Consider the following 14,960-nt stretch of genomic DNA (forward strand, 5'->3'; position numbering starts at 1 on the left):
GAGAAGAAAGGATGACCAAGGAAGATATGAATATTTGGGATGAAAGAAGGCTAAAAGCTTAGGTGAGGTAAAGCTTATCAATTTCCCACAAAGAGCACTCGGTAAAAATTAAAAAAAAAATCAGTAAATGGAAGAAAAAACTTGACTAATATTCAACACATAGTCTTGTAACCTTTTTAAAGTTTACAAGAACTAAGCACTTTTGCAGTCATTGTATATGAAAAATAATCTATAAGGAAAAGAAAAGAAATGATAAGATTGGACTGGAGAAGAAAGGAAAAAAAATTATCAACTGATGACAAAACCAAATTAAGACAAATGTAATATGTATCACCAAATCAATGGACAACATTTGACTTCCAAAAAGTAGCTTTCAATACTACAGTTTCATGCCATTTTGCATAACAAATATGAACAATATACTCAATATTTCCTTTTTATTAGAACCTATTATAATGTACCAATTTTGGCATATACTTAGGACACAACACACATGATAGTGAGCATAAAAGTTGAATACCTCTTGAATGTTAGTCTAAGTATATAATAACTTTATGAGTAAAGTGACATTTTCGTCCTTGTGGTTTGACAAATAATGTGAATTTAGTCAAAAAAGTTTATTTTTTGCATATGGAGCCTCCACGTTTCTCAATTCTTGCCAGTTACATCTAAATCACTAACCTCGTTAAATTTAATCATTAAGTCAGGGGTAGACATGCCTTTTCACTATTTCTTTATTATATGAGTAAAGTGCCAAAATCGTCCTTGAGGTTTGGTCATATTTGTAAACTTCGTCCAAAAATATTTTTTTCGAGTAAAGTGCCATTTAACGTTAACTCGGGGGTGTTACTGTCCTTTTACATATTTGTTTACATTGTTATTATTATGTTGAGCTAAACCCCTTATATGACTAAAAATAAAGAAGAATAAACAAACGGATAATATATTGGATTCAAACATAAGAATCGTGAAATGTTATATATGTTAGGGATGAGCAAAATCGGTACCGGTACCGAAATCGGTACCGTCGGTATCAAGGTTTTGAGTTTTCGGGACCGGTACGGTACCGGTATTTCCCGAATTTTACCTCAAATACCGGTACCGGTACCGAACCGAACATTTCGGTACCGGTACCAAACATTTGCGATTTTCGGGATCGGGATTTTCAGTACTGGTACCGGTACGGTACCGAGCTCATCCCTAATATATGTCATCAAACAAACACATAATAACAATAATGTAAACAAACATGTAAAAGAACAGCAACACTCATAAGTTAACGCTGAATATAGTCGGGTTAACAATTTGGACGAAATTGGCAACGGTTGGGAAAAATCAAGGGTCTACTTGCGAAAATAAATATTTTTGGACGAAATTCACAAATATGACCAAACCTCAGGGACGATTTTGGCACTTTACTCATATAATAAAGAAATAGTGAAAAGACGTGTCTACCCCTACTTAACGATTAAATTTAACGAGGTTAGTGATTTGGATGTAATTGGCAAGAATTGAGAAATGTGGAGGGTCCATATGCAAAAATAAACTTTTTGGACTAAATTCGCATTAACTCGTAACTTTAAGGTAACCCTTAAAGATATTTGAAAAACTTCTGCATTATGTCAAAACTAATTATGTCAACCAAATAAACTGCATTGGCCTTTAATCCATATAGCAACTTTGACCCGACATTTGCATTTATGAGTACAATGAAGTGATATAAAAATTTGAAACTTAAAAAGTGGGTACGACATACATATATAGGTTGTTGAACCAGATCATCTCCTTTTTGCGGCTACTTCCCTACGAAACTTGCATTGACCATCAAAAGGCATGCAACATCCAATCATCCAAAGACTTCACATAAGAAGTGGCCAATTCTTAACTTCATTAACCTAGAAAAAAAAAATCACAAATAAAAAAAAATTAGCAGTTGGATCGTAAAGAATAACCGAGAGCACAAACGTATCATGATTTCTTTAACTAAATAAATCAATGAATAAACTCAACCCCAAGGTTGCAAAAGTCGTTAGGCGGACCCTAAGCGGTCGACTGGGGAGTTGGGTGTACTCGGAGAGTACTCGGACATGGTAAATATAAAGAAAATTAATTTTTGGATATTATATATATGTCAAATAACGTTATTTTACTAATATTTATAACAAAATATGTAAATATCAATATAAATAGAAGAATACACAATAAATTATTCTAAGAATTACTAACCATTAATTAAAAAAATGATATTTGTTCTTTAATATTATAGAAATAAGAATTATGTTTTATTTTTTAAGTAAAAATCGGCTAAAGTCCACCAACTACAAGTGATTCTGGCTGAGGTTGGTCATCTTTGATCGATTCTTAGTAACTAGGCGAAGTTAAGAAACTCATATTCGGCGACGTACCTTGTAACGAGTACTCGGAGAGTACTCGGCCTTGTAAACCTACTTTTACAACATTGCTCAACCCTGAAGTAGATGTAGATCGTACGAATTGACAGACGATTAGATGCCAAACAAAAAGGTAAATAAAAGTTAGATGCGAATAGCAACTAAGAAGATTCCAAATGCAACCTGGATGTGGATAGAGAAAATGTAAACAGACAATCAGCTAGAACGAATGACAGCTAGGTTAACCAAATCAAAACAACAAAGTCGAAATCAATCTAGCGAAGCAACGTAATAGAGCATCTACCCTCGCCGTTGCTACCTCTTGAGGTTTGCAGCGCCGCCTTTAACCATCGCTCCTGGAAATCGGAGCTCTAAACCCTAGAGAGATAAATTGATTGGAGATCGATGGCCATGAAGATGATGTCTTAGCCACCTCTGCTGTCGAGTTTGGTGGTTGGTGGTGTAAATAGAGAGACCGTAGGCGGTGGTGGAGTACGGTGTCTATGGCGTAAAACCGGTGATGAGTAAGACTGATGGTGTTACCACAAATGGACGCGTGTAAATTAGGTAGACCACAACAAAAAACACCAAACAGACGGAGAAGAAGGATCAAACATGAGCCATATTTACAACTGAGAGAAAGCCAGAGAAAGGGGTTACAACAAACACAGCATAACGTACAAAACAGTGATGCAACTTTTACCCAAAATTGTATATATATATATATATATATATATATATATATATATATATATATATATATATATATATATATATATACTAGTTTTAGAGCCCATGTCACACACGGAATAATTCAAATTATAAAATTATAAGTAAAACAAATAATTACATAGCGTATATGCAAAAAATGTATTACATCTATGCTTATATCTATACAATGTGTACATAAATTGATTTTATTTATATCACAAAATGATTGAGGGAAAATAGTCAATTTGACAAATCCTGAACCTTTTGATTATTTCAAAAAATGCCCTTAAAAATAAACTTGAAACACGAATCATATTTAAAATTCTAACTTTCATATTTTTAACATTTTAAAGTCAACACTTTGAACTCATAACAAATTCAAAGATAAATCTATTTTGCATTCTCAAACTTTTAAAAATACTCAAAATTTTCATTTTTGACCCGTAACAGATTTGACATAAATGTAGTTAACTTGTACCAAACAATCTATTTACCAACTTTTGACCCATAAAATCAAATTTAACTTCCACAAAAAACCCAAAACAATTTTTATTTGAGAAACATGATTTGTTGTCGATTTTTGGAATTCACCAAGTATTTAAAATATATAGTAAAATAATATGTTAATATTTATATTTATAAAAATATATAGATATTATATAAATATAGTGTAAAAGGAAAGTGGATAATTATTGATTTATTACATATATTAAGGTATATTAGTTTTGGAGGGAAAAAATTTGTGAGAATTAACCAAAACATGACAAGTGTCCCCGTTTATTTTACTTTATTAGAATAGGTATATATATATATATATATATATATATATATATATAAATTTTTTAGTATCTTTGTGCTTAGAAATGTGGTTATTTGTGCATATTTTTTAAAAACTACTTATTATATAAATTCTTCATAGTTGTATATAGCTGCACTCTTATGTAAACGAACTAAGCATGCTTAAAACATTTAATATATCTTGTGGAACTTAATTTTAATACAGCAAAATCATTTTAGATGAGGGAAACGACGTGTTTGAGAGACATGCAGCTCTATTTGGACTCAGAAATCATGGATGTGATAAAGTAGTTGTTGCCATAATAGAATCGTTAACTGCAAAAAATGTTTTATTGCAACGTCCATTACATATATATTTTTTTCATTTTTTGTTTTTGTTTTCGCTAACTTTTGTAATCTTGTATTAGTCTTTGCAAAGCTGCAACTAACCTATTTATGGTTTTCAGGTTGCCAATGTTTAAGAGGTGTTGCAAAACAAATCGGCTTTGAATGCAATTTCTAGAATACTAAAAGATGTTTACTGGCATATGATGGATAGCCATGAAGCTGCTGAGGTGTTGGGGTCCATTGAAGGTTTTTTTTATATTGTTGTTAACTTGTCATTTCATGTATATGGTAATTTTTCTTTACTAACTTGTAACATTTAGTACTTCATGAAAATCTAAAGATACCGAAATTTCCATTTAATTTTGTTTTCATTTACATAAGTTTTATTGAAAAGCCGAGATGTATCCACCAATAACTAAATAAGCGTTTTTTTAATATTACTAGATCAACATATACTTGATTTGCGTGCAACGTATACCTCTACTTGGATTTTGTTTAATAATCCCATCAGATTATTTCATAGAGCTGTGAACTTGCTCTAAGCATGCTGGATTTTGAACGGTTAAGGAAAATCGTTTGAGGTATTGGCGATTAAATTGTGTGTTTTATGCAAAGGTTGAATCATTTTAAGAGTGATCCATTTAATCTATATGTTATTTTTTGCAGTACCTCTTTACGCAGGCACCTCTAGGCTCAAGTATAGGAGGCATAATGATGCTTTGACTTTGAGTGTTTTTTTCCTGCCATTGGATACTAAATGGCATACATTCGCATGGCGTTTTAAGGATGTAGTAATCAACAATGACTTGTGAGATGGTGGGTCAGCTGATAGATCTAACATGTCATTAATGTTTTAGTTACAATTGTAAAAACAATTAGTTACAATTGTAAAAACAATGTACATTATATATGATGCGGTAACTTAATTATTGAAGTTAAACGTTGTCTCTGGTATTAACTTGCATTTTATATATGAGCTAGGTTGTTAATCTTATTGAAGGTATTGTTAGGTCAAAAGTTAAGAATAGAAGGGACAAATACTGTTTTTGTACATCTCTTAATGTAAAAGTTGGGCTGATATGATAAGTTTCCAAAGTTGATAAAAAAAACTCCCCATTCTTGAAAACTAACTGGAACTTACAATTTGCTAATGTAAGTTATATTAGTACCTGCAATAATATGTGCCATGTTTAAGGGCTTACGAAAGGTGGCTGCTTTTCCATTTACAAAATCTTAACCATTGAAGCCACATAATAGTAGCTGCTATTTTATGCAGCTTACATAGCCTTCCTACCATATTTATGTTAGTACAAGTTTACAGAAAACACTTTTACAAAAGTCGGTTGGCCCGCCTTATCAGATATTGGCTATATATTGGCCTTTTTGTCCTTAGCAAAACAGTCTTCCCCAGCTTCAGTCAATGGCGGATCCAGGAATTTTTTTCAGGTGGTGCACTGCTTTATATGCTTCAATTTCATAGAATCAGATATAAAAAATTCCGGGTTGGTTCAAGGTTCGGGTCGGTTCGATGGTTTGGACAGAGTTCATTACAATCAATCAATCAATCAATCATACCCAGTAAAATCCCACCGACAGCAGAGCTATAGGTAGGGTCTGGGGAGGGTGGGATGTAGGCACACCGTACCTCTATCCAAAGGAATAAAGAGGTGGCTTCCAGAGAGACCCTCGGCTCTAAGAACATGTGTATGAAGCAAAAAAAAGGAAATCAAAGTTTAACAGTTATATAAAAACTACTACTAATTATAATAATATTAATAAAAAGGTCACAATTTAACCGCAATATAAAAGCTAATAATAATAATAATAAAATATGTAAGGGAAATACCATTATGGTATGTGACCTAAATAAGTTAAGTCTAAGCCCTAAGGTATTCAATTCTCTCTAAAAATCCTTAACTTTAATTCTACTTCTCCACGAATTCCTATCCTCAACCATGTCCTCGGAGAGGTTTAGGTCTATCAAATCATGCCTAATCCTCTCATCCCAAGTCAATTTCGGTTGTCCTCTACCCCTCCTCCCCTCTATAGTAATGTTTTCTACGGATCTAACAGGATTCGTCGTCTGTCTTCTCTTTACATGTCCAAACCATCTCAAACTCCACTCTCTTATCTTGTCTGCTATGTTCGCCACCCCTAATCTCTCGCGAAGCACAACGTTTCTTATTCTGTCTAGCCTTGTGTGCCCACACATCCAACGTAGCATTCTCATTACAAACTAACAAATTAAAAACTAACAACCTAACAAATTAAAACTAACAAAAACTACCAAACTAACAAATTAAAAACTAAAATTTAACAAATAACCTAACAATTAACATCAAGAACAATTAAATATTTAACAAATGAATCTAAATTTAACTTTACAGTGGGAGGATTCTAGAAAGAGTAACAAGTGTGAGTATGAGGAAGGGAGAGAGACAGTCACGTGTAGGTGTGTGTTTTATAAAATCCTAAATTGATATAAGGCTAACTTAAAAAAAAGATTTAAAAAATTGCTTGCTGTAGGAATTGAACCCATGACCTTACGTTTACAAAACCAACAACTTGTCATCTAGTCCAACCCTTGTATTTTACACAAAGTGGTTCCTTTCTAATTTATAAGGTGGTTCATCTAATATTTTCTACATATCAATACACTATTATTTCGAAACTCGAGTGGTTCCCGGAAACCACCCATTTAAACTCTAGATCCGCCCATGGCTTCAGTTAGCTTCTGTTGGTAGTCTTTTGGTCTTTCACTTTTGGGTTGTCATTATCTGAACCTGACAATCATTTAAAGGCTAAAGTGAGGGATGGTGTTACCTGGTGTGTCTGGTTCATGTCTTTTTGACCCGGTCATTTTTGGATCGGGTGTTGCTGGTGTGATTGTAAGGGGTCTTTCAATTAGTCTTTATGTAATGAGTGGCTGGCCGTCTCCAATGTTTGTAGCTTTGTTGACAATGATCGTTCGATCTGCTTTCATTGTTAATTCAAAGAGCTTAAGTTGACCGATTTGCACAGCGAGATCATGTGGGATGACTTTTGGATCATTATTTGCACCTTCAACGACCAATGTCTTGCAAGGAATTTTGAGTATATATGACACGGCGTCATTGAAGAAGACGACTTTTGTTGTTGCTGTATCGTCTATGATGGAACAGTTGACACAATAGCTAAAACCATAAAAGTCAATGGCGGATCCATGAATTTTTTTCAGGTGGTGCACTACTTTATATGCTTCAATTTCATAGAATCGGATATAAAAAATTCCAAGTTGGTTCAAGGTTCGGGTCGGTCCGATGGTTTAGACAGAGTTCATTACAAACTAACAAATTAAAAACTAACAGCCAAACAAATTAAAACTAACAAAAACTACCAAACTAACAAATTAAAAACTAAAACTTAACAAATAACCTAACAATTAACAACATCAAGAACAATTAAATATTTAACAAATGAATCTAAATTTAACTTTACAGTGGGAGGATTCTAGGAAGAGTAACAAGGGTGAGTATGAGGAAGGGACAGAGACAGTCACTGTATAGGTGTGTGTTTTATAAAATCCTAAATTGATATAAGGCTGACTTAAAAAAAGATTTAAAAAATTGCTTGCTGCAGGGAATTGAACCCATGACCTTACGCTTACAAAACCAACAACTTGCCATATAGTCCAACCCTTGTAATGTACACAGAGTGGTTACTTTCTAATTTACAAGGTGTTTCCTCTAATATTTTCTACATATCAATACACTATTATTTCGAAACTCGGGTGGTTCCCGGGAACCACCCGTAATTAAAAGTTATATAGTTAGTAAAATTTAGTAAATTGATACTTTTTATGTTGTGTATACTACCTGAATCTTGGTTCGATGACACAAGAGCTAAAACCATAAAAGTTATATAGTTAGTAAAATTTAGTAAATTGATATTTTTTATGTTTGTGTATACTACCTGAATCTTGGTTCGATGTTGTCATGATCTTTGCCGATGTAGTTGTCTTCTTGTTCCTCTAGTTTCCGCATGAATTTTGAACACTTGACAGTATACCATGTCCGATGAGCTTCAAAGTCTTTATGCGAGCAACACATTTATAATTTGACTGCTGTGGAAAACTTGAGTGTTAGTGACCCCACAGTAAAAAAAACTATTTTACCTATTATCAATGTTTTAAGACTCGGACCGGACATCGACCCGGACGACTTATCGGGCCACAGGTCGGACCGGACGCTGACCCGGATGTCATCATAAATAATATATATATACATACATATATATATATATATATATATTATTTTTCTTAACACCTCAATTACACACTAACAGTTTTTCATAAATATTCCAATTTGTCACTGTTGCCAATGTGCCATCAGCTATGCAAAATATTTTATATGGACTGATTTCAAATATTAAAGATTAATGTTTCACCCAGATTCACATAAATTAACTTTGGTTGGGTGGCTCTTGTGTTGTTCCTTAATCTTTCATGCCAGCTTCTTGCCTGGGTTAGACTCCCACCGTGCTCATAATCATGAACCGACGGTTCACCGCCAGACCCGGTCGGGTATTTAGAAAATGGTTGTATGATGCGAACCGGACTAGGATGCCAACCGGGTCCCGGTCAAACTGGCTGGTTAGGTCCGGGTTTTAAAACACTGCCTATAATAGAACAACATATTGTAAAAACTGATTTTGACACCACTAGTTGATTTAGAAACCAATTCCAATTTAATATCCAACTTCTGATGTATTTAACAATGAGGTGGGTGAGTACCTTGTTTCCTGGATTGCTTTTGAGCATTTGGTGTATGGTGACATTAGTTTGAAGAGGCGGAAGAGCTTTCAGTGCTGCAACCTTTTCTTTGAATTCGATGAATGTCGGGTTGATGTGTATGGTCGTGGCTCTTGTAGTTTCCAACTGTGCCACTGCAAATGGTTGTTGGATTTAAATATAGAAACTATTATAAAGTATAACGACCTGGGACACATCTAAAGATTGACATCGTGCCTCTGTATATTGATGCGGTTGTTGATGTTATGGCAATTATGTCGCCTTCACGTATGTCATCACTTGCAAGATGTTCCATATCTTTCCGGAATGTTATCCCGACCTCTTTTTTCCTGTTGCAATAAGGTATGTTATAGCACTTACATTGAGTTTGACATTTTCAGTGATTGAAATATGTTGTCTCACCATTCGTCTTGTATGAGAATTTTCTACAATTTATTGCCTATGCTTGTAATCTGAGTGAACTTTCTCTCAACTCATCCGATGTAGTCTTCATAGTAGATGTACAAAGATACTAATGGTGGTTGATATGAGATCAAAATAGGTTAATAATGTTAAAAATAAACTAACAAAATAATTGTGTTATTGTCTGCTATGGAAGCTTAGAAATTTAAACCCAATACTCTAGACATTTAAACCCAACAGAAGTCCAAATTATCCATGTAAATTACCTGCTAAGGGCTTTGGGTCCTGCCGATGTGCCTCTAGTGACTGATGAGTCGCAAATTTGAAGTAGTAGCATGATATGTAAACATCGTTGAGAGGTATAAAACAAGCATTCATTCCAATGCTTAACGAAGCACTGTGGTCTACTACCCTGTTTACCTTTCTTGCAAATATAGATGCATAATTCGTAACTATGCAGCATGCTTGCACTTTGAGTGTTTCATCAAAATGTTCCTGCTGATTCAGTTCTGCTATTACCTCAATAGCATCACCCTTTATAAAAAAGTGTTAGTAAGATTCAAATGTGTTGTTCGAGTCACAATGAAGGTAAAACTAATACATAAAGTATCTTATTGAAATTAAAGTTGACCACTACATGATGGTCTATAAACAGGTAGCATATCCAAAACCCTTATCTGTATCGGCTGAGGTTTTGATCGTGGTTTGATGTCACGAATACGTGTTAAGTTCATTACCATTAGGTTATCTATTATACTGTTATGTAGGTAATCAGTATAAGCAATAGATGTAAGGTGTATAATGTATGTATGTGTTTGTATCTATGATAAGACTGTGTTGAGTATTTATGTACAAAGTAAACATATATTTGTGTGTGCGATTAGTATATGTTAAGTGTCATAGTTGTGTTATCTAGTAGTCTAGTTTGCTGTACTGTCTATTTCCTTTAGAAAATCAGAGTAGACAATATTTTTTGTTGTAGCTGGATCGTCGTTGTCATGTGGAACAATAACAATTTTTATGGAGTATGGCATTGTTGCTCTTGATAGCGCGACGTATAGTTGGCCATGAGTGAACACGGGATTTGGCAAATAGATACCTATCTTGTCTAAGGATTGACCTTGGCTTTTGTTTATTGTCATTGCGAAGCATAGTCTTAACGGGAATTGTTTCCTTTTTAATTCAAATGGAAGTTCTTTTGTCTTTATACGTTAATGATATCTTTGGAATGTACACTCGGCGACCTATGAACTTCCCTGTCATTATCTGCACTTCGACAATTGCTTGTAGAAGTTGTGTAACTATAAGTCAGGTGCCATTACAAAGGCCGTCTCTAGGGTTGAGATTTCTTAGTAGTATGACCGGAGAATTAACTTTCAATTCAAGCACATGTGTTGGAAGACCGTTGAAGTTTAGAATGTTAAGGTACTTAACAGGATACAAAACCTCTATATCAATGTTGTCACTCGAATGAGGAACAACAGAGTTTATGCTTGTATAGGTTGGGGCTGTTCATGGGGCCATATTGATAACCATAGAATTAATTTCATGGACCACGTCGTTTTTAGGACATATGATAGCTTCCTTGAAAGCGTTGTCGCATCTGGGTTATGTAATGCATCGTTGTCGTATATGAAGTGTATTAAGTTCTGTAAGTGCATTGTCAGTATAGGGTATTAGATATTAAGCAGGTATACGTATGACTTTCATGTCTTGTGGGTCATTGATGCCGGGCGTTACCAACACTGCCATCACCTACAGAAACCAACCATGAAGAAAATGTAGAGATTAGGTTTTTTTCACTTGTACTAATGTTTGGTCTCTGTAGTCGCATGTTTTCAGTTAGCTTATACACTTTGAAATTGTTCCACAAATAAGATCTTGGTAATGATGAAGCAAGAATTCCTGACTTTGAAGCACTAGGTACTATCAGAAGTGTTTGTCAGAAGTCACCGCCAAGTAAGACTAGCTTCCCACCAAAAGGTTTATCTTGACAATCAAGTAAGTCTCGAAGTGATCTGCCTAGTGTTCCAAAGTATCTTCGGTCGCTCATTGGTGCCTCATCCCAAATGATAAGAGACGTCTTAGTTAGTAGTTGGGCAAGTTGTGTGTTTTTCTTAATGTGACATAATGAATTGTCTGTGACGTCTAATGGGATCTTGAATCTCGAGTGGGCTGTACGACCCGATGGGAGTAACAATGACGCAATGCCTGAGGTAGCGACAGCCAACACGATTCTGCCATTGGATCGCAAAGCATAAATGATTGTTGTCCATAAGAAGGTTTTCCTTGTTCCACCATGCCCGTACACAAACACTAATACTTGATGGGCAGAAGCTATTGCGGATGTGACATCTTCATATATTTACTGAGAGTTGAGCTTTGATAGGCATGTCTGGTGTTCAACTGATAGCAAATGTCGGTCATAGTCCCTTTCTTCCATTAGAAGGTTGTTTTGTAACTGTTGAAGCAAATTAACTCTAGGTAAAGGTAAGCCGAAATTTGTTAATGATTTAGAAGGTGAAGCTGAACGAAGTAACAATTCAAGCTCATACAGAACGTACTGTCTTTGATCATCTTCATTTGCAATGCCAGAGTTTCGTTGCCCATTGTATGCCATTCTGTACCATTGTTCATTCCACATCTTCAATGGGTCTGTTATATCATAAAAAAGCCGCGTTTGAGTAAATAACACTCGTATTTCAGCAGCCGTGACCAAAATGGAAGCCTCCTGGAATGCCCCTGACCATTCTACATCATCTCCCAGCAGCCCTAACTTCTCACATGCGACACGAAAGGTTGAGCATATCTCACCATTGACTGTTCATATATATGCGAATGATGTACAACCTCTTTGATAGCCCAACAACATACGCAAAAAGAAGCTTTCCCCATAGCTAGGATGTATGTAAATTAGTCTTCCAATCGCAAATTAGTCTTCCAATCAATGGAGGTTTGTCTGTTGATTGTCTTAGCCAGGCTTCAGATGACGGATCCCATCTATACTCTGTCAGATAGTCAATGTGTCTTTGATGCCGACCACTATTGTCTTTCCTTTTGTTAGACAGCCACTCTGTTAAAGTTGTTCGTCTAGTGAACGTGTTGCTGGCAAGATTTTCAAGGTTTTCGTTGTCCCTAAAAGTAATATGCTGCATGTTTTCTAAGTGGATAGCAAGGACTTGTACTGCAGAGTTTCTATCGTGAATGTCAAAGTTGAATATCCTCCATGAGGTTTCGTGTGGACAAATGAATCTACCATCAACAAAATTTTGAATCTCTTTGATAGGTGAACATTTACCTCTGTCTCTCACGTCAATCGGAGTTGGTGATGTTGACATATTGTAATGAATGCGGTCCACACCCTTTGATATATATTTGAAAAGATACTTGATAAGCATACTCCAACCGCAATACTCAACATTTATATGAGCCATGAAATGCAAAGATAGAGTGCGGTTGTAAGGCACAACGTATCTGCTATCTATCTTAACACCATTCTTAACTACAAATAACCTGTCGGGCCACCTTCTATAATGTATGTGACGATTGTCATCGAAGTAGGTCTCCGGTTCATAGTGTTTAGGAAAGTTCTTAGAGCAAGAACCTGACACCATACATTGTGAATTTGGGTTAAGAAGCCCACATGGCCCATGAATCATTAGATCAGTAACTATTTTGAATAGATGATGGTCAACTGAAGATCTGGGATCTCAACTGAGAGGAATTTGTCAACTTCACATGCATCTTTAATCACACATGTAGGAGCCACCCATAAAAGTATATGACAGTGAGGAAGGCCTCTCTTTTGAAACTCAGCTGTATATAAGTCTGCAGTGATATCGCCGAACACTTTCCTAGTCTTAACAAATTTAAGAAACAACCGTAGTTTTATGTGGAATACCCACTCAATTATATCCGGATGATCTTGTGACTTCAATGAAGGAAAGCACGACAAATACCTTTCAATCTCAGGCCACTTGACATTACACGTGAATGTAGTGAAATACTGAGGTTTACCATGCACTCTGCAAATAGCGAGAGCATCCTGGTAGTGTTTGTACATGTAGCGTGGGCCACCAACAAAAGATGAGGGCAAAACAGTGCGCTTACCAACATCTTTACCATCAGTATCACCATGCTGAACCGCGTCTTGTATACCTTGAATGAAGTCAATACGGAAAGTGTTCTAGTTAAGCCTTATATAGTCTAGTCGACTCTCTTCAATACGGACGTAAACGTGTACGATGAACTGTTGTAGCAAACGTCCGCTCCTTAAAAGCAACGTATATAAGTTACAGTGATCGTGCAGCAAATAGCTATAGTAAATATTCATGGTAAGCTTTTTGTCTCGTGAATTGTCATCACCACGAAGATAAAGATCAGATGACCACCTGTGCTCACCATAAAGGAAAAGAAGAGGATATTGTAATGGCATATACAAAGGATGAAGCTTGTTTATACGTTGTGGGCCACCGTCTTTATGCCTAATGATAATATCAAACTGAGTGCATGTCAGATCGGGGTCAGTCACAATTGCACCGATACACGCTTGAGATGGCATATCATAAGAAACTTTGTCACGTGAACCGTAAAGGCGAACACAAAAGTTAGGTACATCAGACGACGAACAAAGATCCTTAGCCGTGCAGAACAGCTTAACTAACGCGTTAATGGATTCTAGTGTGTTAAGAAGAATGCTAACAGTTTCAAGACGTAAAGTTGTCTAACCACCTGAGAAAAAAGGATGCAGCCGGTTGGCTATTTCATTCTCGGTGTCATAGACGTACATTTGCAAGAAACGTGGCCTCTCATTAGGAGGTGGACATAGCGTACCTAACCAATGATGAATCTGACCACTTATCTTAAAAGCATATGGACTAGAGCCTCGGTTTATAGTATCGTCAACCTTAGCACCAAAAGAGGTCATAGAAAAGACAGAATTGTACGCACGTGTATTAGACATAAAGTCAGCGTGCTGAAACAGATGAATAATAGTCGTATAAGGTCGTCTAGGATACGGCTCCCTTACAACATTGTGTATACCTCGAACGATGCCTCGTAGAGGAAGCTACAGCACGTTCATCATACAAAAAAAAAGCGTCACAAAACTCACACACGTTGTCACAGTCCCCAATATCTATGTAGCTAGACGCAGTTACATGAGCGTTAAGCAACAACGTAGAATGATAAGAAGCTTGCCTAGAAGACTGACCATGATTTTGATTACTAAACGACGATAACTCAGATCTCCGTCTTTTTTCACATGACATATCGGCAACAAAAAAATTAGAAGTAAAAGTGACTATTGAATCAGCCCTAAGCTAAGAAGAAACATAAGGCATACACAACAGTATACGAAGAGGCAACATACTAAAGTAAATGACATAAGCAAGTACCAAACAAATAATATGTGTGTACCTTCCTTCAACTTGAAAACAGCAAAGTGGCTACATATACCTAAACAACGGAGAGAGTAAAAAAAAAAAAAAAGATAAGTCCACATAAACAAAAACCTACCAGGAAAGAAATTTGGCATATGCAAA

The 14,960-nt window shown here is 35.6% G+C and overlaps 2 protein-coding genes across 2 annotated transcripts; both read right to left on the reverse strand.

Annotated features, from left to right (window-relative positions):
* Positions 1-12,314: 12,314 nt before the first annotated feature.
* LOC143559973 (uncharacterized) lies at positions 12,315-13,076 on the reverse strand. Its single transcript, XM_077048385.1, has one exon. The coding sequence runs from the start codon at positions 13,074-13,076 to the stop codon at positions 12,315-12,317; it is 762 nt and encodes a 253-aa protein (XP_076904500.1).
* An 11-nt stretch (positions 13,077-13,087) lies between these two features.
* Positions 13,088-14,687, reverse strand: LOC143559974 (uncharacterized). Its single transcript, XM_077048386.1, has 5 exons — positions 14,535-14,687; positions 14,149-14,485; positions 13,714-14,094; positions 13,377-13,575; positions 13,088-13,271 (listed from the first exon to the last, which is right to left on the reverse strand). The coding sequence occupies exons 1-5, from the start codon at positions 14,685-14,687 to the stop codon at positions 13,088-13,090; spliced, it is 1,254 nt and encodes a 417-aa protein (XP_076904501.1).
* Positions 14,688-14,960: the final 273 nt, after the last annotated feature.

The sequence above is a fragment of the Bidens hawaiensis genome, unplaced genomic scaffold, assembly GCF_021521415.1.
Source record: "Bidens hawaiensis isolate Kalapana, Puna unplaced genomic scaffold, B.hawaiensis_p1.1 tig00020146_1, whole genome shotgun sequence".
In the NCBI taxonomy this organism is placed as follows: domain Eukaryota; kingdom Viridiplantae; phylum Streptophyta; class Magnoliopsida; order Asterales; family Asteraceae; genus Bidens; species Bidens hawaiensis.